Source organism: Gorilla gorilla, chromosome 17, assembly GCF_029281585.2.
Source record: "Gorilla gorilla gorilla isolate KB3781 chromosome 17, NHGRI_mGorGor1-v2.1_pri, whole genome shotgun sequence".
In the NCBI taxonomy this organism is placed as follows: domain Eukaryota; kingdom Metazoa; phylum Chordata; class Mammalia; order Primates; family Hominidae; genus Gorilla; species Gorilla gorilla.
The window spans coordinates 30861468-30886580 of NC_073241.2; the positions used below are offsets into that span (position 1 = coordinate 30861468).

At 35.6% G+C, this 25113-nt stretch overlaps 1 protein-coding gene across 1 annotated transcript in view; it reads right to left on the bottom strand.

The window, feature by feature from the left end:
• LOC129528463 (B melanoma antigen 3-like) overlaps positions 1-25113 on the bottom strand; it is a 48558-nt gene that overhangs the window by 3986 nt on the left and 19459 nt on the right. The window contains exon 3 of the mRNA XM_055368859.1: positions 4699-4861. Coding sequence (XP_055224834.1) covers positions 4699-4861 — 163 coding nt within the window. The remainder of the gene's footprint in view (positions 1-4698; positions 4862-25113) is intronic.

Consider the following 25113-nt stretch of genomic DNA (forward strand, 5'->3'; position numbering starts at 1 on the left):
TTGTTCCCAAATGTTTCCTTTTCCTCAAATTTTTAACATACCCACTAGAAAAATTACTTATGTTGTTCACATTATATTTATACTGCGCAGCACTGTTATATACAACAAAGTTCACTCTGCAACAAGACAACTGTCATTGTCACAAAAATCACTTTTTAGACTATGATGATCTCCACCAATTCCTTACTGACAACCTTGCTGTCTTATCTGATTACTATGGATCATTGGTAATAAATTAGTCAAAGAAAAACATCCATGTAATACATCTGGTGCAAAAGCACTTAATATGCCTTACGTGAAAAACAATATTATTTTTAAAAGCACTACACAAAGAAATGAGGTTGGTTCCAACCCTCCCAGTCAGGGAGAAGATGTGTGGGGATACTGAAACAACCTTATGGAGGTCATGTATAAGAAGATTATCGATAATACTAGATAGGTTTGGTGTCATCACAGAAATTAAATATGAATATTTAGACACACATGTCTGTAAGCCAGAGACATTAAGTTTAAAGCAATAATCAACTAAGAAATTTTTCTTTAAACAGTTGAAAAAGCAAAAAGACAGGCTATAACTAAAGATAATTTAAGAGGGGAGAGGAGTAAAATCCAGGTCTATTTGGCTTCTAAGATCAGGCTCTTGACTACTAATCAAATTGACTCCTCAGTAAACTTTACTAGTGATCAATGAAAGTGATGAGTATTTGAGTATACACAAAAGTAGACATGAAATGCCAACAGTGGCATACAATGAAGCTAAATGGAGTAAAGGGAGCAAGGTTCTTATGGCAGGAGAAAAGTGAGAGGAAACAAAATGATCATCTTTAGAGAAGGTCATTTCCTAAGAGACAGCTGTAAAAAGAGAAGAGATAAATAAAAAAGACAAAAACATTGAGCTTAAATTAGAACAGAGCTTATCACAGATCCTTAAACTTGATGAAACTATTGCTTAAGAAAGCCCAGACAACACATAAGAATAAAAGCATTGGTGAACAGCAAGAAAAGTCAAAATAGCTGTCATATAGTGTAAATTGAAGAAGGACCAAATCAGCATTGCTTTCTAATTTCCATCACACCCTACCATCTGCCAATTTTCATTACTGGCAGGACACTGGGCTGAGTGATTTGTCTATAAAAGAGAATCTCTGGAAAGAAAAAATAAATCATGGATGTCATCCAAAAAGGCTAGACCATATCATTGGCAGGTAGATAAGAAAGGTCAGAAGACTGACAGAATTTAGGGTAAAAGAAAAGCAGCAGGACTTAATGCCAAGAAATACAAAGATAACCAAAGAAAAGAGGCTGGAGTTAAAGCTTAAGTGAAGTAAAAAGAATTAAAGCTAAATGATGAGTAAATACATTGAGGAACAGGGGGTGAATTAAGATATGTAGCATTTCCATGTTTAAACCTTGCAAAAACTTCTCATTGCAGGCTGAACAGAACCCAAACTCCTTCCCTTGCTTACAAGCCTACATGATCTAGCCTTTGTTCACCTTGACGATGTCTCTACTACCCCCACCTAGTAGGCTACTATGCTCCAAGTGAAATGACATGCTGTCTGTTCATGAATCATGCCAAGTCCACTCCTCAAGTTCTGTGTAGTGGTCTGTTCCCTCTCCCTGGAATGTTCTTTCCTCTTATCTTGCATGATTGGCTTCTTACCATTCACTTTTCCTATTCAGGAAGTATATCTGGTTGTATCTCCTAGATGGATTTTTAGTGTAAAATTTCCAGTCAAGGTTAATGTATCCTTGTATCATCATGAAAACAATGTTGCAACAATGACCAGCCATTTACCTATGACAGAGCACCCTAAAAGTGTTTCCTGATGAAAATCTTGGCCTTCTTCGCAGATACTCTCTTTAGTGGATTTCTTTATAATGAGATGCATGATTTTGTTAAATTTCTCAACTTTTATAAAAAGATGTCAACCTTACTCCTAACTCAGTCAACTATCACAGCTACTGCTCTGCCCTTTAGGAAGCAACAGAAAATACATATACTCAATATGTATTATCATTCTCATAACTTAAGCCTTAGATAGGAGGTAAAATAACTACCCTTTTTAAAGCAATTAATATATACAAGGCACAATGTTATGTGAATTCCATTCATTGTTTTCATTTAACCCTCATAATAACACTATGATTTCAGACAGTATCATTTTAAAAGCATAAAAAGTAACTTCTGCCATGACACACAATTAGGATAGGAAGAAATATTTATAAAAGATGTTAAAAAGGTGACAAAACATCCTATCTGCAATATTCTTTAAATTATATCCTTGGAACTTAATCCAAGATTATGATCGTCTTAACAGATGGGTCAGAACGCTGTGTAGTTAGAATGCACTGTTTAAGATCCCCAAGGAGGCCGGGCACGATGGCTCACACCTCTGTATCCCAGCAGTTTGGGAGGCTGAGACGGGCAGATCATGAGGTCAGGAGTCCGAGACAAATCTAGCCAACATAGCGAAACCCCGTCTCTACTAAAAATACAAAAAATTAGCCGGGTGTTATGGTGTGCGCCTGTAATCCCACCTACTTGGGAGGCTGAGGCAGGAGAAATCGCCTGAACCCGGAAAGTGGAGTTTGCAGTGAGCCAAGGCCATGCCACTGCATTCCAGCCAGGGTGACAGAGCGAGACTCCGTCTCAAAAAAAAAAAAAAAAAAACAAAGGAATCTAATTTAGTCATTTAGGCCTTGATTTTATACCACTGACTTAGTTTGAAGGCTGCTATAAGAAACAGCCCTATGAAACTGGTATTTTTCTACTGCAAGTTGGCTACTTTAAGACAATTTTTCATTGCATTCTATCAAGGGATGTCTTATTATTATACCATTATATCAAGTGATGTTATAAATAGTAAGAATCAGATTAAGGGCTCATATGTCCTTCTTTGTATTGACTGTTGAAAAGGTATGGGGCCAAATTTGTGGTTTGTCTGGAATTACATATTTTTGGGGGGTCTCTCTATTATCTTCATATTTATCCTATCTAAATTTTCCATTGCCAAATTTCCTTACTTATTTTTAGTTTTATCCTATTGCTCATGCATTTTTATGAGTCTCCATAAGTCTATTTTGGAAAAAGGCAGAGTACTCATAATTTTAGTATATCTTTTAGCTTTATGTTGCCATAAACCTTTCATTATATACATGATCAACAACAGCAAATTATCTCACCTCAGTATTTAGTTTATTATTTTACAAACTGATTTATGATTGCTAACATGTAACTGAAGGTATACACTATTAGAACACAGTTTTCAGTAGAAAGTAGCACTGCCATTGAGTAAAAAACTGTTCTAACATTAGAGCAACATTCTTATACAAGTTTGCATGTTGTTTACTGAGGTCTAAAGCATGACTACACAAAAGGCTGAATGAAATTCAGATTCTTACATACACATAAAATTGTTTTATTGAGATGACAAAGTATATTTATTATGCCACCCAGAATATAATCCACTCTGATAACTGCCAGTTTATGCACTTGCTGAAGTAACTCAGTACATAAATAGTAGCCACATCAGTCGCTGTGCATGAAAGTTCTTCTCTTCCAGATTGAAGAGTGTACAATCTAAAGCATTTTAAAACTTTAAATCCCTTATTAGCTTAAATATAATTTAAAATTTTAGTTTGCCTTACCTATAATTTGTCTGTACACTAGGTTACTAAGGGTGATATGATTACATATGTGGACACAAAATAATTTTAATGGAAAATGAAATTAGGGTACTCAACAAAGATAAAGGGTAATGATCATGTACACTAACCATATTTGAGATTAGTTTAAGCCTGGGGTAGCTATACTTATGTTTCACAGACCTGGAGAAGATAGGAAAAAAAGCTTTTATCAACATTGCTAAGGAACAGGTAAAAGCTAACATTAGGTAACTAAGAGGTGACATAAAAAAGACTGAATAAAATATCATGGAGGTTTCATAATAAGATTGGAAATTCAATAGACTAGGAGAAAAAAGATCCCAAAATATACATGCTCATTGGGAAAACACATAGTAAGAAAAAGGAGAGATCTCTATTTAATGATACAATAGTAGAGTTATAATTTCCTGTATAATGTAAATTTCAAACATTTAAACATTTTCATTGAATTATAAAATACTATTTGGAAAAGAAAGAAAAACAGCACAACCGCAGGTTACAGATGACTAAGATAGATGAATCATGAAAATGTGCCAGTAGAGATTTCTATCTCACCTATCAGGGATACACAATTTCCAAGAATTTCAGAAGTATTTGGTGTTCCTATTAACGTAAATCCTGAAATAACACCTGAGTGAACTGTCTTCTAATTCTTCAACTGGATGGCTTTTTAGTGTAAAAGATGTTGAATACTGATTGGCTTTTTAATAATTTTATAGTATATGTCAGAAATACTGCACAGTCCCTATTTACATCTTTCTACAGTGGTTTTTAAAATGTTTTAAGAATAAAAAACATGCAAACTTTATTTGATTTTTCTGAGGAAATAACTTTTTGGATTTAATTTCAATGAAACCGTTGATAACATTTCCCTCCCCAACAATCTCTGGCAACGATCCCTCAGATTTTAAAGATTATGTATTATTACCTTTTAATACAAGTAGAATAACACTCAGGGAATTTACAACATTTGTTATTTTCAGTAAATACATTGGTTGAAGTTTGAAAGTCTATCCGTAGTGAACTTACATCTTTCAGGAGCTTGGTCAATGTGTTCTGGACAAAGCAGGAAGATGTGACTGAAATCCTGAAAGGAGCCGGCTCCCGCAGCACAAGGATAATGATACATCTGGGTACATTTCTCTTCACAGCATTTGATAGTGGCCCCAAAGCGCTTACAAAATGCACATCGCTGAAAGTGGTAAAGGAGAGAAATCTCTTTATAAAACCTTGAAAAGGAATATTCAAATATAAGCTGGGAAGGTATAAAAAGCTCTCTGTGCATCACAAGTAAACAAATTGAACCTGCAAAATATTAAACAAAAGATTCGTTAAAAATAATAAAATCTACATTACTCAATTTAGTGCCTCGTGTGCTACGAACTCATCCTTCCATTCAAATTAGAAAGTTAGAATTTCATTCCTTATATTTTCAAAAATAAATTGTGAAGCATTTTTGAAACAAAACCTAAAGATTTTTTTTTAAAAGCAAATAGTAATATGGTTAAAGGGGCAGGTTTCTATATTGAGGATTATTATAAAGTTTTTAAATCCCACCAAAACTAGTAATAGGAACATATATTATTTATGAGACATATTACTATTTTTTACCCTGCCTAAAAATAAATACAAAATAAACTCATCAATTATAAGTTAACAGGGACACAAATGGTTAAAGACTCACACAAAAAAAAACAACAAAACTACATACTTCAATGTAGCAATCAACTTCAAATTTCTTAACAAAAGATGGAAATGTGGGGGAAAAAATTAGTCATCTGGTATCTTTCCCATTTCAACCTGCCTCCATTATCTTGCAAGTGGTAAAACGCACAGAAACAAGCCCCAAAGAAGAGGGGCAGTCTAGGGCAAGTGAACACATAAGAAGTCAGAAGAAATTATGTAAAATGTTGCATTTACTTATTCAGTTTTCCCTTAGAATGATTCACAAACTCTTCCTCATTCTCCCAAGCCCATTTTGAGCATTATTTTCTTTGAAGAGAGTCTGATGGGCCCTGTACTATACAGTATTAAATCTCTCTGTGGGAAATGACTATCTAACATAAATTTTTGTTTACATCGTTACATGGTACCTACTTGCTTATGCCATTACATGATCAGTTTACCTTTTTCTCATCCTAATCCAAGATCCTTCAATTGAGGCAACATACTATCCTTGTATCCAAAGCACCAAAAATGCTGCTTCAAACAGGCCCTAATAGATAGGTGTTCCTATACATATACCAAAAAGACTTAACTTTTGGTGATCTTGTTTGTGGGTGTGGCTCATAAACAGCTTAGCTGAGATAACTGGAGCCTCACGTAGCAGAGACAGTTGGACCCTGCTAACATTACTGTGGATATCTTCACATGTTACTACACTGACTTTATATTCTGCTAATTAACCAGGGACTACAGTAGTTAAAATTATAATTGTTTTCAATGTTTTATGTGTAAATCTGTATCTCACATACTATCAAACTCTTCATCACTGTCATCAGTCTACTGCATTGAATCAACGTAACAAAGCTAAATGACTCCTGAGGGCTGAATCAGAAAGAAGAAAAGAAAGAGATACAAAACTTTGGCCGGCCCGGTGGCTCACACCTGTAATCCCGGCACTTTGGAAGGCCAAGGCGGGCGGATCACGAGGTCAGGAGATCGAGACCATCCTGGCTGACACAGTGAAACTCCATCTCTACTGAAAATACAAAAAATTAGCCGGACGTGGTGGCGGGCACCTGTAGTCCCAGCTACTCAGGAGACTGAAGCAGGAGAAGCTTCTAAATAACTCATAAACACTAATTACTGTTGTGACACTTTAATTTTATATAATATTTATAAGTATACAGAATAACATTTCAGTGCTATTTTGGTACTCAAGGGTATTAATGCATTAGAAACACAGAAAAAAAATAAATATTTGTCTTCATTGATAAAGTGTAATAACCAGCTTTTACAAAACAGGTAATTTTTTATATTGTAACTCCCAAGGTATCTAAATATGTTTAGTGCATTAACAGAACCCAGAATTAACTGCAAATACAACACCTTGGTAGTCTAAATGTCCAAACAGAAAGGTCACATAAATGTCGAAAGAAAAAGTACAATCTGTTGAAAAATGTTTGTAACAACTCATTAACATAACTAATTTCTGCTAAATTGTTAAAATCTAAAATCGCTTATTTTGATACCATATGGCAAGTTTTGCAGAAGCCTTTTGCACTAAAAATAATCTTGGCAGATAAAATATAATGAGAGGTAAGTATATAATAACAGAAAATAATTTAAATTGACCAGCTTCTCAATGTCTTTCTCATTTTAGAAACACCAATATGTTCTCTTAATCATATCTGCAATGAAAAATATTATATTAGCTAAACTATTATGAAAAGTACTGGAATATATCTAACATACTAATTTACAATATCATATAAAGATATCAGTGAATAAAAGAAGGAAAATAAAACACTACATTTAGGGGAACGCCTCAAACCCATATGTTACAATTAAATAGCTAATGAAGAGCACTCGGCATTAAAAGAAAATGTTTACTATATATACACAGTCTGGAATGTATCTTCCTACACCAAATAAAAAGGACTTGTAAAATCATAGACAATATCAAAGAATAGATTTCTACAGGGAACTTCTCAAATGTCAACACTCTTATATACTACACATAAAAGAAATCAAGCAAGTTAAGATATTAATAATATAATAAGTAATATATAATACATAAGTAACAATTACAAAGCAAATTAACATTTGGGGAGGAGGGATAAAGTAAACAGCTCTTGGCCGGGCATGGTGGCTCACGCTTTTAACACCAGCACTTTCGGAGGCTGAGGCAGGTGGATCATTTGAGCTCAGGAGTTCGAAACCAGCTTGGGCAACATGGTGAAACTCCATCTCTACAAAAAATACAATAATTAGGTAGGCATGGTGGCATGCACCTATAGTCCCAGCTACTCATGAGCCTGGGGTGGGAAAATTGCTTGAGCCCAGGAGGTTGAGGCTGCAGTGAGCTGTGATCACGCTACTGCACTCTAGCCTGGGCAACAAAAGTGAGAACCTGTCTATAAAAATTAAAAAAAAAAAAAGCCCTTAAATGGTTTATCAACTAAATGGTTTATTTGAATCAATAATGAAAATTCCTAGACAGCATTTTTTCTTTTTACTTCTATTCATCATTAAAAAGACAGGGAGTAAGAAAAGGAAAAAAAGTAACATGTTATAATAATATTTTCCCATATTAATCCAAGAACACAATAACAACAACAAAAATTCAGTGAGAACTCATATTACCAATTTTAAGAATGAGTCTGAGGAATTTTGAAAACTTTTATTTAATAGATTGAAATAATCTGTCAAAATGTATCTATAAAACACAACAGAATGAACAAAATTTCTGAGATTAAAGTTGTATCATAAAAAATACCAAGAAGTTAAATATTCCACAGTTCATTTAATTAATTATCCAGTATTTATTCTGTACCAACTATAGCAATGGTTTTAAGCTACGTGCTCTAATAAATAAGTATTGTAAGGCTCCCCATGCTCCAAATTTGTTTTTAATCTTCACCAATCTGTTTCCAGTGTTAGGCAACTAGGATTCTCCCAGGATGCAGTAATAAAGAACAAAGATGGAAAGCAAGAGAAAGAGGTAGAATGACATGAAAATCTGATCCAGAAGGTGCAACGTCTGTTTTACATGAGTACCAGAAAGGGAGAAAATAGGAGGGATGATAATCACCAAAATTCTAAAGGAAAAGTTATGTATATATCTAATAATAAAAGCTAACATTTAATTAAGCATAATCCTCATTCAACAGATGAGGGACCTAAAACCCAAAGAGTCATTATCACTGTTCCACTTATCTCTATATCCCTACAAAAATACTCACTCTTGATCTGTAACAATGCCTCCTTAAACTCCCTGAATGGCAGCTTCAGGTAAAAACTTCCCAGAAAGTTTGAAATAACAAGGATAAAAGGAAAATTCTTGGAGCCACATAAAAAAGGAAACAGATCATTACAAAAAAAGAAGAATCGGGCATCAGTTCTCATTACCAATACTGAATTAAAAAGAAACCCCCCAAAAATCATTATTTTCCTAGGTCTATAAAAAATTATTTAAAACCAAAATTTTAATGTCTGTTAAGCTAACATTCAAGTCCATGGATAACAAATGTAAATAGGTTAAATTCTCTAGTAAAAGGCAGCAATTTTCAAAATATGCAAAATATACTACTTAACACATACACATATTTTACATGTAACTATACTACAGACTTCATTTATGTATGTGTGTGTGTGTGTGTACACATATATAATATAAAATGAATGAAATACTTTGGATATTTGTCCCCACCAAAATTTCATGTTGAAATGTAATCCCCGATGTTGGAGGTGGGGCCTTATGGGAGGTGTTTGGGTCATGGGGGCAAATCCCTCATGGCTTGGTGCTGTCCTTGCGATAACGAGTGAGTTCTCACAAGATCTGGTTGTTCAAAAGTGTATGGCATCTCCACCCGTCTCCTTTGCTCCTGTTCTTGCTATGTGAGATGCCTGCTCCCCCTTCTCCTTCCACCATTATTTCAAACTTTTTTTTTAAATTTATTATTTATTATTTTTTTTCTTTTCGAGACAGAGTTTCACTCTGTTGCCCAGGCTGGAGTGCAATGGCCCGATCTCGGCTCACTGCAACCTCCGCCCCCCAGGTTCAAGCGATTCTCCTGCCTCAGTCTCCTGAGTAGCTGGGATTACAGGCACCTGCTACCGCACCCGGCTAAATGATTTCAAACTTCTTGAAGCCCTCACCAGAAGCAGATGCCAGCACCACACTTCCTGTACTGTCTGCAGAATCATGAGCCAATTAAACCTCTTTTTGTTATCAATTACCCAGCGACAGGTATTTCTTTACAGCAACACAGGAGCGGCTATATATATATATATAATCATACATATGCACAATGCACAGTGACATACACAATTCAAAAACAGACTTGAGGGGAAAAAACACAAACGCTATCCAAAAAATGCAGGTACAGCAATAATTTCAAAGAAACAGAATTTAAACTAAAAAGCAGTGAACAAGTCAAAGATAATAATTCATAATAACATAAGTTTTATGTTACAGTGTAAATTCCAAAAGAAGCCATAGTCATTAAAGTTTATACACCTAATAAATATATGTCACATGTAGAAAGTAAAGCTGAGTAGAAATAACATGCACAGATTAGACTTTAACATAGCTCTCAAATCAGGATATTAAGTAGATATGAAATAAATAATAACAATGATCGGGTTTGATTCAAACAGACACATAAAATACACACAGATCTCTGAATTCCAAAAATAGAGAAAGCATTCTATTCAAATGTACATAGAATTTTCAAAAAAAAATTCACATGTATGGTCATAAAGAAATGTCCACATATTTTAAAAAGCAGGTATTTCCTAGGTTATATCCAGTAAAAGCAGATGCGTCCCTAGACCTAATACAATAAAAATTAGAAATTCACAATATAAGGAAAAACTTCCAAATCTATCCACTGGCAAAATTTAAAAGTCCTTTCTATATAACGGCAGAGTTTCAATCAAGAAGAAAAATCATGTATTATTTTTAAATGATTAAGAAACATCAAAAAAATCTCTGAGACGTGGCAAATGTGGTATTCAGAGGAAAAAAATATAGCTTCAAACATGCAAAACTGTAAGACTAAATACAATAAATAATGCCCGATTCAAAAATTAAGCCAATAAGAATCAACATATAATCCATGAGATTCGCAATCTAGGGAAGTAAACCCACCCTAATACTGTGTTTGTTAAAATGCTGTTAATGAGATCCGAGGTTTAAACAACTGTTCACTTTAGAAAGTGAAATAAAGCTGACTGAAATAAAACCTAATCTATGAAATTATTCTGTATATGAATTGACCTGAAGTAATGAACAGTTCAATGACTGACTCATGACTCTTGTTCTGGTCCAGGCTAATCATTCTAGTTGGCATACTATTAAACACACATTTCTGATTGAAACATCTGCTAAAAAATAACATCAAACGACATTACAAAATCAAAATGGAGACTGCTAAGAGTGGGATTTTTCTCCTGCCAGTATCTTTCCTTTCTGCCACATCCTCCTCCCTGCTGCCACAGCAATCTTTCTAAAGGAATACAAATATATTCTGAATCACACGCAAACCCCTCAATACAGAATGTGTGGTAGGCAGTATTCTAAAATGCCCGCATACCACCAACCCCACCAAATTTCCTACCCTAATACAGAGGCTGTAAATATGATGAAATATCATGGCAAGGATAATGCCATTAATATATTATATGGCAAAGGAATTCTGCAGATGTGATTAAAGCCACCAATCAACTGCCTTTCAATTAATCAAAAGGGAGATTTGCCTAATCTAATCAAATAACCTCTTTGAAAGTGGAGTTTTCTCCAGCTAGTAGCAAAAGGGAAATTCATAGCAAGGGAACATTTCAATACACTGTTTGAAATACAGTGTATCTTTGAAGATAAAATACAAATCTTTGAAGATAAAAAGAGCCAGGAGCAAAAACCAAAGAGTGGCCTCTAGGAACTGAGAGTGACCCAAGCCAATAGGCAGTAAGAAAATGGTGAGCTCAGCAGGGTGTGGTGGCTCATGCCTGTAATCCCAGCACTTTGGGAGGCCAAGGCAGGCGGATCACGAGGTCATGAGATCGAGACCATCCTGGCTAACATGGTAAAACCCCGTTTCTACTAAAAATACAAAAAAAAGAAAAAAGTTAGCCGGCGTGGTGGTGCACGCCTGTAATCCCGGCCACTTGGGAGGCTGAGGCACGAGAATCACTTGAACCCAGGAGGCAGAGGTTGCAGTGAGCTGAGACTGCACCACTGCACTCCAGCCTGTGCGACAGAGCAAGACTCTGTCTCAAAAAAAAAAAAAAAAGAAAAAGAAAATGGCGAGCTCAGCCCTATTACTGCATAGAACTGAATTCCTCCCACACCTGAGTGCACCAGAAGAGGATTCACCCCTGGAGCCTCCACCCAGGTAACACCTTGATTTGAATCTTGTGAGACCTTAAACAGAGAGCACAGTTGAGCCTGCCCTGAGTTCTGACCTAAGTAAATGGGTGCTGTTTTAAGATATTAAGTTTATGTTAATTGCTTTATAATAATAGATAACAAATAGAGCAGCATTTCAAGGCCCTCCATGCTTTGGTCTCTGCCAAATCACTATTAGATTTTTAAGATTTTTTTTTTACACATTATACTTACATTACATAATGTCTTAACACTATGAAGTAAAAATGTAAATATTTTAAACTCTGGCTTGGAAATGAGGAGGCAGAATCTCAGAAATTTTCCTAAAATAAAATAGGAGAGCCAAGATTTCTGAGTCCACAAAAGTGCCCTCTACCTATTGGGTCAAAGAAAAGTAATTTCTCTATTTGTAACAACATACATAAATTATAAACCCTGAAGAAATAGGTCCCTAATAGCTATAATCTTTAACATAACCATAAATAAAAACATGAATAAATCTGACTACATAAAAATGTAAAAACTTCTATGTGGTGAGAACACACATTACAGAAAAAAAAAATCAAATGACAAAAAATAACCTCCAATTTGAATTACAAATATCTGGAATCCTGGATATATACAAATAAAGCATGTAAGTTATAAAAATGAGTATAATTTTTAAATAGACAAGGATACTTTATACAATTTCATAATTTAAGGAAGACATAAAGTTAGCCAATAAACTATGGGTAATATGCAAGAATCAGTAAGCATTATTATTTGCCAGCAGCTAAGCCAAGTACTTTATAAGAATTACTTTATTCCCATCTATGCCAGGCACAGTGGCTCACGCATGTAATCCCAACACTTTGGAAGGCAGAGGTGGGTGGATCACCTGAGGTCAGGAGTTTTAGACCACCCTGGCCAACATGGTGAGACCCCGTTTCTATTAAAAATACAAAAATTAGCTGGGCCTGGTGGCAGGCGCCTGTAATCCCAGCTACTTGGAAGGCTGAGGCAGGAGAATCAGTTGAACCCAGGAGGTAGAGGTTGCAGTGAGCTGAGATCATGCCACTCCACTCTAGCCTGGGCAACAGAGTGAGACTCCATCTCAAAAACAAAAACAAAAACAAAAAAAAGAAATTACTTTATTCCCATCTAACCACCACCACTTTAGGTAGATATCACTATTTTTCATTTTACAAATGAAGCAGAGAGGTTAAATTTCCTTGTTCAAGTCCATGGAGTCAGGAAATGAAAAAGGAACTGAACTCAAGGAGTTCATAATTATTTATATACAAGTAATAAAGACAAATTCATCGACTATGGAAATGTACTGAGTATTTTGTCTTGTTTACATAATGGCTTTTATTTAGGTTGTAAGAAAATAACATATAACCAGGCACGGTGGCTCGTGCATGTAATCCCAGCACTTTGGGAGGCCAAGGCAGGCAGATCACTTGAGACAAGGAGTTCGAGACCAACCTGGCCAACATGGCAAAACCCCATTTCTACCAAAAAAAAAAAAAAATACAAAAATTAGCCAGGCGTGGTGGTGCACACCTGTAATCCTAGCTACTCGAGAGGCTGAGGCAGGAGAATCGCTTGAACCCGGGAGGTGGAGGTTGCAGTGAGCCGAGATTGCACCACTGCATTCCAGCCTGGACAGAGCTGGACTTTGTCTCAAAAAAATAAAAAATAAAAAAGAAAGTAAGAAAAGAAAGTAACCACTTTGGGGTTAGAATCCATAAAATACTCTCAGTGTCAACCAAAAGAAATGTACTGCAATGTTCACAGAACACAATTCATAATGACCTCAAATTGAAAGTCCTCAAAATGCCCAACGGTAAAATAAATAAATTATAGTACTCTTAACAACAGAATACTATATATCAAGGAGAAAAATAAACGACTGGAAGGAACAATTTGGATTTATCTCACAAATATATACGTGAAAGATGACAGATAACAGTACTTAGTAGCTCAATTATACGAAGTACAAAGCCAATTACGCAAAGTACAAACATAGGCAAGACTCACCTATGTTGTTACTAGATGATAGTGCATGTCTCTGGGGAGTTAGGAATAGTAACCAACAGGAGGCTTGAATGGAATGTCTGGGGCGCTATTATTTGTTTCCTGATGTGATTTTGGTATATAGGTTCTAATATTTTGGGTATTCCTAGAAATGTGTACCTATTATTCACTTGCTCTATATATAGCAAAGTGAATTTTATATATAATTCTTCAACATATTTTTAGAAAAATTAAGTTTTTTTAGAAAATTAAGAGAATTTTAGATAAAAACTCAACTTTTAATGGAAAATATTTTCCTTTATCTTTCTCACATGAAATCCTATATCAAGGTTAGTGTCCTACCTGGCATCTCTCCAATACTGGGTTAAGAGATTTCTTCTCAAGTAACCTGTATTATATTAAGATGATATTAACTGAAATAATCAGATAGATGAATGCACCATAAAGCTAATTCTAAGATATCTGTCCTTAGCCAAAAGCAGAAAAGGGATACACATAACTTCCACATAAAGCATCCACCCCCATTTTTTTGGTTATTCTTAAAAGCTCATAATGTATACAATGATAAAATTTATTGTTTCAAGTTAGGGTTTTTGAAATTGAAATATTAATTTAAACATGTTTGCTTAACACAACTTTAAAGTTAATAAGAAAACACTGCATATTACAGAAGAGTTAAATACTTCAAAAAGTGGGAAAAAATTTAAAAGCTTTCATTTGAGTAGGAGTAAACACAGACACACTAAGAATCTAGTTGGATACACTTAAATTTAAATCATGTCTTTTAAGAACATAAGAACAGATTATTTGCTTCCTCTTTAGTCCAAAACCTTGGTGTAATTTTAGTCCAAATTTGAAACTAACAGAAGAATACTCAGCTTCTTAAAAGTTTTATTTCAAGAACAGTAAAAGAACTTCTGGTCTTACAAACATTACACAGATAAAACGAGTTTCTCCAAACAGATGTATGTAAAAATCTAGTACATATACCCCCAAGTTGAGTCAATAAGGTGAACCAGATTCTGGTTGAATGGAATCCTTGAAATATAACTTTGGTGAACAAACTGTTTGTGTTTTCCACTTTTCTTAAAAAAGAAGTGATAAAGCAGATTTCCAGTACCTGCCAGCTGACAAAATGTTACTTACCAGGGAAAAACCACTATCAAAAATCAGAATCACAGAAGGGCTATCAGTAAAATTATTAATGCCACAAATTAACATGATATTAACAGCTGAATTATGCATCAAAAGAGTATTTATATAATCACAGCAAATAACTCAAATCTTTTACATCACTAGTAAACTCAAAAAAGATAGCAAAAAGCAACAACATTAAATTTCATTATTGATCTACTATCTTTAACTATTTAATACTAGTACACTTAGTTTTGATTACTTTGAAATTGAAACAAAAACAATAATCTTTTCTTCTTTTAATGACTTTTTCAGTTATAGGAAAGATGATATTAAAAGAAAGTATACAACTATAGCTTAGCTACAGGTATAAAATTGTTTTAAAGATATGTAATTGTGCTATTGAATTAAAATGAAAACATAAATATAAACTCATGAGTTTGAAAAAAAAGTCTTTTTTATGTTTGGTTTTGGTAAAAGGAGAGACAAATAAGTCAGAAGAACAGAAAATACAGAAATAGTCAAACTTTCCCATATTCAATTAGTTTTTGACCAAGGGGCCAAGATAATTCAAGAGAGCAACAAATAATCTTTTAGAATGATTTTGGAACTGCCAAATAATTCATATGGAAAACAAAGAAACATGAATCTTATCTCGTATTCTCTTATCATGTGTAATTTAACCATAAATGGATTTTTTAAACCTACAAGTAACACTGCGGCAAGCAAAGATTTTTTAATAAAGCATAAAGAGCATAATTTTTTCAACTTCCAAAAAATTAACAAATAACAAATGTCATCAATATGAAACCCTCTGCTGTTCAATAAACATTGCTAAATAAATGAAAACAAGTCACACATTAGGCAAAAATATTTATAAAATGCATCTCCAATAACTGACTTGTGTGAATAATATATAAAAAAAACTCACAACTCAAGAAGATGACAAGCAAATCAACTGGAAAAAAATGGTGGTAGAGACAAAATACTTTAACAGACATGTCACCAAAGATACACAAATGGCAAAAAAACACATAAAAAGAGGCTCAATCTAATTAATCATCAGAGAATGCAAAATCAAACCCACAATAAATTGTCACTAAATGCCAACCAGATGGCTAAAATTTAGAAACAGTGGCAATATCCAGTGCTGGCAACAATGTACAGCAAATGGAACTCTCAGATCTCTAGAAATGGAAAAGTATACAGACACTTTTTAAGAAACTGTGAAACTGTTTTCCAAAGTTAAGAATATTATTTCCAACAAGTCAGAAATTCCAGTCCTAGGTATTTACCCAAGAAACATGAAAAGATACAGCTACAACGAAGCATGTTACATAAATGCTCACAGCAGCTTTATATACTGGCCAAAAATTGAACGAAACTTAACTGTAAGCTAGTGAATGGACCAATCTCAAAACGATTATGCTAAGCAAAAAAAAGGCAGACGGAAAAGATTCTATACTGTACGGTTCCATTCATATATTAGTCTAGAAAAGGCAAAACTATAGGAAAGCAACAGATCGGTGATTGCCAGGAGCTGGAGTGGGAGGTAGGCAGTAACTTCAAAAGGTCATGAGCGAATTTATGGGTAAAGGGTCTATTCTGTATCTTGACTATGATGGTAATTACATGACTGTTCATATTTACAAAATCACATTCAATACACACCTTAGGAAGGGTGAATTATAGTGTATGCAAAATATACCTTAACAAAACAATGACTCTCACACATAAATTTATTTATTTATTGGGTAACAGCATAGGGACCAATATCAGAATAACTTTCCTAAAATGTCTCAAATCTGAAGAAAATGTAAAAGCTAACTAATTGAAGTTACCTGTAAATAACCAAAAACTGGCTGGAATGGGAGGACATTTTACCCTTGGAAAAAAAGCGGAATATCGTTGGCTAAAATCTATATTTAAATGGAGTTTCAGCCTGGGCGCGATGGCTCCTGCCTGTAATCCCAGCACTCTGGAAGGCCGAGGAAGGTGGACCACCTAAGGCCAGGATTTTGAGAGCAGCCTAGCCAACATGGCAAAACCCCACCTCTACTAAAAATGCAAAAATTAGCTGGGTGTGGTGGTGGGCACCTTATAGTCCCAGCTACTTGAGAGGCTGAGGCACGAGAATCGCTTGAACCTGGGAGGTGGAGGTGGCTGTGAGCCGAGATCGCGCCATTGCACTCCAGCCTGGGTGACAGAGACCCTGTCTCAAAATAAAAGAAAAGAAAATTCTACAACTAATAAGTATAGTGATTTCAATGAAAATTTTAGTGGATGGGCTTAACAAGAGATTGGTAGAAAATTGGTCCATCTCCTTGAAAATACATGAATAGTGTATCTATTCTGAGGAACTAAAAGTAAAAACACTGGGAAGAAAATGAACAGACCCTCAGTAATCTACAAAATATCAAATATACTAACATTCATGTAATTAGAGTTACAGAGGAAGAGGAGAGAGAGATGAGACAGAAAAAGAATAAGAAATAAAAGTCAAGCTTTTCACAAATTTGGTGAAAAATATCGACTTACACTTTCAAGAAGCTCAGCAACCCCCGAGCACGATGAATACAAAGAAAACCACACCTAGGCACATCATAGTCAGACTGCTGAAAACCAAAGATAAAGAGAAAATCCTGAAAGCAGCCAGAGAATATCGAAACATTATTATATACATGGGAATAATGATACTACTGACACCACACCTGACTTCTCATTAGAAACCATGGAAGACAGGAAACAATGCAACATCTTTTAAATGCTTGAAGAAGAAGAACATAATCATCCCAGAACTCTATATTCAGGGAAAAAAAGGCAAAAATGAATGCAGACTTCCACTTCCAGACAAAATGCAGAAAATGTACTTTTCCCTGTTCTTTCCACTAAATACAGCTTTAAAAACCCTTGGCCGTGATACATAAGACAAACAAAGGAAGACAACAAAATGTAGCGAGATGGCAGACCAATTAGGGCTTCAGGTGCCAAGAAACACAAGAGGATGAATTCCCTAGGTTTCCTTTCTGACTCATATATACAAGAAAAGTTGCTAGAGAAGCAGACAACTCAGAAACACCAACAGGCACACACATATGTAAAACTCCAAGAAAATTCGGCTGTCTCTTGTCAAAAAAGCAGGGAAGCGGCAGGCTACCAAGAAAAAAAAACTCACAGACAACAACCAACCAGTTTAAGCCAAAGGGTACAAATAAAACCCCAAGCCATATACCTTTTGCAAAGACTTAAAAGGAGGACATAGTCAGCCATTCCCCACTCCTACCCACAGACAACATGATACCACAGCAGGCCAAGTGGGGACACAGGACACTCATACCCACTGGGCAGTAACGTGGCTTCCTCCCTCTAGAGTGTGGGTGGAAAAAAAGTGGGGAGCCTGAGTTCAACACCCACCCAATGATAAGGACATATCCCTATCCCTCCCTCTACAGAGATATGACAGGAGAGGCCTACTGGAGAATCCAAACTCAAAGCACTGCCCAGTGATAACTTAACCACCCCTCCATCCCAGTGTCAGTGGAGGCCAAGTGAAAAGCAGGAACCTTTTGAGCCAGGGTGGTATTCACAAAGGTATAATGCAAGTCCAGAGTTTTCATTCCAACTCAGCATTTACTAGGTGTACGTCTCCATCAATGAGTCAACAAAGGCCTACTATGAAACTGGAATCTTCACATACACCTGGGAGTAGTAACAAGGCTGGGCCCCACCTCCACCCCAAAAGCAAAGTTTCAGATAAATCCTACTAAAAGGGGGGATTTAAATAAAATGCAGAGCTTCAAAACACAACACTTAAATGCAAATGATTCAATCAAATATAACATGTCATACCATACTAAGAACCAGGAAAATGTGAACAAGAATTTGAAAATATAGTTGAAACGTGCAAACCATGAGAATTTATAGATGTCATAATTATCTATCAAAGATTTTAAACTATATATTATAAAACTGCTTCAACAAGCAATTACAGCTGGACACAGTGGCTCACGCCTGTAATCCCAGCACTTTGGGAGGCAGAGGTGGTTGGATCACTAGAGGTCAGGAGTTCGAGACCAGCTTGGCCAACATTGTGAAACCCCATCTGTACTAAAAATACAAAAATTAGCCAGGCATGGTGGTTCACGCCGTGATTCCAGCTACTTGGGAGGCTGAGGCATGAGAATCACTTGAACCCAGGAAGCAGAGGTTGCAGTGAGCTGAGATAATTCTACTGCATTCCAGCCTGGGCAACAGAGCAAGAGTCCACCTCAAAAAAAAAAAAAAAAAAAAGCAATTACAAACATAATTTTGAAACAAAGGAAACAATACAAAGTTTCGCAAAGAAATCAAGAAAGAAACAAATACCAAGTTGAAAATTAAAAAATATGCTAGCAATAATAAAATACAAACTAAGCTGAACAACAAAATGGGAGAGATTACCCAACCTAGAGAAGAAAATGAACTGATTTAAAAAAAAAAAAACAAACAGTGGCCAGGTGCGGTCGCTCAGGCCTGTAATCCTAGAACTTTGGGAGGCCGAGATGGGTGCATCACCTCAGGTGAGGAGTTCAAGACCAGCCTGGCCAACGTGGCAAAACCCTGTCTCTAATAAAAATACAAAAGTTAGCTGGGCATGGTGGCACACACCTATAATTCCAGCTACTCAGGAGGCTGAGGAAGGAGAATCACTTAGACCCAGGGGCAGAGGCTGCAGTGAGCTGAGATCGTACCACTTCACTCCAGCCTGGGCAAAAGAGCAAAACTCTGACAATAAATAAACAAATAAATATATATATATATATTTTTAAAAAGACATTAAAGACACTTGTGGGACTATAATAAATGATGCAACATTCCTGTCACTGGAATCTCAGAAAAGGAACATGATGCAGCTGAACAATTATTTGAAGACCCACAGATTCAAGAAATTGAATAAATCCTAAGAGGATACACACAAATAAATCAATGCTAATATATATCATAAACTTCTGAAAACTAATGACTAAACTTAAAAACCTTGAGATAAATAAGAGAAATGACACCTTATCCACAGATGAAAAACAACTCAAATGACAGCAGATTTCTCACCTGAAACGATGGAGGCCAGAACAAAGCAGCATAACATTTTTGCAAGTCCTAAAAGAACTGACAACAAAGAATTCTACATCCAGCAAAAACATCCATTAGTAATGAAAGGGAAATCAAGAAATTGTGAGATGAATGACAACTAAAAATTAGTCATGAGACAAAACTACACCAAAAGAATAGTGAGAAAAGTTATTGAACCAGAAAGGAGAATGATAAAAAGAAGGATTCTCAGAACATCCTGAAGGAAGAAAGAACAAACAAATAGTAAAAATATGGGCAATAAAACAGGCTTTACTGTTCCTTGAGTTTCCAAAATAATGTTTAACAATTGAAGCAAAAATTGTTACATGATGCAAAAGCTATGGTGGGTAATACTGTTGATGCATTTCCAAAACTGAAGGCAGCTGGCACCAAGCTGTATTAGAAGTTGTCACATTCTCAACTGGCATTACAACTACAGTAAAAATAATGTAGAGTATCATTGAGCATATCACTGATGAAGCAGCAAAAATCTTTAATGTTTTAAGTCTTGATCCATGAATACACATCTTTTAATTATTTATGTGACAAAACGAGAAATAAAGCGTAAAATAATTGTTACACCATAGTTTTTCTTGAGGAAAGAATTTGTGATCATGTGATTTATAAACTGAAATAACTGCTTTTTTCATGGAACACTGTTTTTACATGTAAGAACAACTAAGAAACCACAATTATTAAAACTTGATTATCTGACATATTTCTTCAAAAATGAATAAAGTGAGCCTGTCACTTCAAGGAAAACAACTTAGAACATGAGTGGACAATAAGAAGATTTGAAAAACTTACAACCAACAATGTAAGCTTAACTAATTCCAATACTTAAAGACTTTTCTGATGAGATCAGTCGATTATAACAAATGTGAATTTTGTTACTTATTAAAAATACGTAGGACTAGGTAAGCTGGCTCACACTTGTAATCCCAGCACTTTGGGATCACTGGAGGTCAGGAGTTCAAGACCAGCCTAGCCAACATAGTGAAACCCCATTTCTACTAAAAATATGAAAATTAGCTGGGCCTGGTGGTGCATGCCTATAGTCTCAGCTACTCAGGAGGCTGAGGCATGAGCATCACCTGAACCCAGGAGACGGAAGTGAGGTGAGATCACACCACTGCATTCCAGCCTGGGCAACAGAGTGAGATTCTGTCTCAAACAAACAAAACAAAACAAATAAAAACAACTGTATCAATAGTTGGAATATCTGGATCACTCAGTGAACCAATATTTTCCAAAGACCACTTAGTAATCTTATAAAATCATATATGGGTAAAAGATCCCCTGAAATTGCAAGGTAGTCTAATAAATTTTATATATATATATATAATTTTTTTTTTTGTCTGAGATGGAGTCTCACTCTGTCACCCACGCTGGAGTGCAGTGGCACAATCTCGGCTCACTGCAACCTCCACCTCCTGGGTTCAAGTGATTCTCTGCCTCGGCCACCCCCGTAGGTGGGATTGCAGGTGACTGCTACGATGCCTGGCTAATTTTTGTATTTTTAGTAGAGATGGGGTTTCACAATCTTGGCCAGGCTGGTCTTGAGCTCCTGACCTTGTGATCCACCCGCTTCAGCCTCCCAAAGTGCTGGGATTACAGGCGTGAACAACTGCACCCAGCCCATAAATTATAATTTTAAAGAGTAAAGATATAAAGTTCATTGATGGGATTGCAGTCTTCAGATTGCACCAAACCACTTGAAAAACTTGAGAAACTACCACTTCTCAAGCTTTGGTTTAGTATCAAACAGGAATATTCATTAGGGCTTGTGCTTTCATTCTTACAGTATCTTTTAATAAACAGAAGTTATTTCTCAAATGTAGTTGAATGCTCCAATATTTTCCTTTACATTCAGTGCTGTATCTCAAGAACTCTTTTACAAAAATATTATCCTATATTATCTTTTTAAGTATAAATAAAAATAATTATCTTTTTAAAAGCTTATGAGTTTAAGTGGAAATATGAAGGGCCAAAAGGAATTGGAAGACATTTTCCTACTATTTGTTCTTTCTCTTGATTTTCATGATTCATTATTCTTGTAGAAGTGACCTTACCACAGTATAAGGTTCACTTATAATCACAGTTCTGCCTTGTAATTTTAGGTGAATTTGTTACAAAATATTATGAAATCTATAGGAAAAGCCAACTTTCAAAGCTATTAAACATTTGACTTAACAGTTGAGGGCAATATTATTCAGAAAAATTTCAATCTCATTCCTCAGCGCAAAAAAGTGAAATAAAACTTTACCACTGCCAAGTCATTAAATTGCTATGTAGAATGGCAATTCAGTATATTCTGCCTCTATATCTAACAAAAATTCATAGGATTTGATGATGAAGTCCACAAATGCAAGTCAAAATCACTGCTGACACTATTATATAATAGTTCACTAAAACATGACAGATTTAAATATTTTCTGCAAAGTACCTGCTAATAAATAATACAATGAATAATCAGGCTTTAAACACCTGACATTTAACAAGCTTTGTAAATTTGTCCAACTCAAGTCTTTCTGCTCCACAGTTATTTTTGCCACTATCAACTGTAACGCATCTTAGCGGATTCCACTTCAGGTTGTACTAAGTTAGTGTTTGCTCAACTTTTCTGAAAATATTTTCTTTTGTAGTTGTTTCACATAGACTATGCATAAACACTAGTTCTTCAATCACTTCAAACTCAGCACTGACTTCTGGAATATGTAACAACTGAACAGTACTGGTAACACCTATTCATCCATCAAAAGCCTAAGAAAACCATGAAAAATCATTCACCCTTCTTTCCAAAATGACTTGATACTACTCCCAATGTCCTTAACTTTTAGAGCAATTACTCTCACTGAAAGGCTAATAGTCTTTTTTAAAGTTTATTTTCTATGGACACATCTTTGGTTACCATAATAAAACATAATTTAATTAACTACTGTTGGTAATGGTTTTCCTTGCTTGGCTAACAAGCCATTGAAAAACTTACTTTAATTATAGCCTAATTTCCATTTTTTGTTTTTGAGAAGAAATTCTGCTGTGATAAAATTTTGTTTTAATTTACTATTTTTTTTCTGACCTTTAGTTTTATTCCTGTTGGTTGGGAATATTGTGAGAAGTGCCCAGTCTGGCAATGTTGACATATATTATATTCTTTTAGCACAGCCATAGTCTTCTAGCATAACAAATATAATGCTTTGCTATCTAATTTGTTAATAATAATATACATTCCACTATGCCTCTAAAGTGTTACATATAAAGTCCACTTTTCTCCTTTTCTGGTTTTAACATGATAGGTAGGTATGCACTGGTAATGAGAGAAATAAATAAGATGCCAGGGCAATATGTGTGGCACACACACACACACACACACATACTGACAAGCAGTAACTATGTCATTGTGATTCGTAGAATGCAGAGCAGCAATTTGAAATATATGTGCTCTCTGCAGCAACCAACTCTGACACTGTAGTGCAACAGAAGTCATATATAATGCCCAAACAATTCACGGAAAGGAAAAGTCACGTGACTCTCACTTTAACTGAAAAGCTACAAATGATTAATCTTAGTGGGGAAGGAATATCAAAAAGTGAGAAAGGCCTAAAGCTAGGCCTCTTGTACCACTCAGCCAATTATGAATGTAAACGAAAAATTCTTGAATAAAATTAAAAGCACTATGTCAGTGAACATGAAACAATCTTATTGCTAATATGAAGAAAGTTTTAGTGGTCCATATGGAAGATCAAACCAGCCACAACATTCCCTTAAGCAAAAAGCCTAATCCACAGCAAGGCTCTAACCTTCTTCAGTTCTATGAAGGATGAGAGAGGTGAGAAAACTGCAGAAGGAAAACTGGAAGCAAGTAGAGGTTGGCTCATGAGGAAAAATGCTCTTGTCATAACATAAAAGTGGAAAGTGAAGCAGCAAGTGCTGACATGGAAGCTGTAGCAAGTTATCCAGACTATCTATCTAAGATCATTGCTGGAGGTGGCTATACTAAACAAGGTGTTTTATGTAGACAAGAGAGCCTTCCATTAGAAGAAGATGCCATCTAGGACTTTCACAGCTAGAGAGGGAAAATCAATGCCTTGCTTCAAAGGTCAGACTGGGGCCACACCTGTTATTCCAGCACTTTGAGAGGCCAAGGTAAGAGAATCACTTGAGCCCAGGAGTTCAAGGCCAGCCTGGACAACAAGGCAAGACTCTTGTCTCTTTTAAAAATAAATAAATAAATAAATAAATAAATAAATAAATAAATAAATAAATAAAAACTGACTCTCTTGTTAGGGGCTAATGCAGCTGGTAACTTGACATTGAAGCTAATGTTCATTTGCCACTCAAAAAGTCCTAGAGCTCTTAAGAATTATGCTATATCTAATCTGCTTGCTGTCTACATATGGAACAACAGTCGCCTGGATAACAGCACATCTGTTTAGAGGTTGGCTTACTGAATATTTTCAGTCCACTGTCAAGACCTACTGCTAAGGAAAAAACATTCATTTCAAAATATTAGCACTCACTAACAATGGACCAGGTCATTCGAGGGCTTTGATGGATATGTTCAGAAAGAAGAATGTTACTTTCATGCCTGCCAGTACAATACAACATCTATACTGCAGCCCATGCATCAATGAGTAATTTCAATTTTTAAGTCTTAGTGTTTAAGAAATACATTTCAGCCAGGCACGGCGGCTCATGCCTGTAATCCCAGCACTCTGGGACACCAAGGCAGGAGGATCACTTGAAGCTGGGAGTTCGAGAACACCCTGGCCAACATGGCAAAACCCCATCTCTAGTAAAAATACAAAAATTAGCCAGGCGTGGTGGCACGCACCTGTAGTCCCAGGTACTCGGGGGGCTGAGTCAGGAGAATTGCTTGAACTGGGAGGCAGAGGTTGCAGTAAACCAAGATCACACCACTGCACTCCAGCCACGCCAACAAAGCGAGACTCCGTCTCCAAAAAAAAAGTGATTCCTGTAGTAGATTTGGGCAAAATAAACTGAAAACCTTCTGGAAAGGCTTCACCACCGTAGATGTCATTAAGAACATTCATAATTCATGAGAGGAAGTCAAAATATCAACATGAACAGGTGTTTGGAAGAAGTTGATTCCAACTCTCATGGATGAC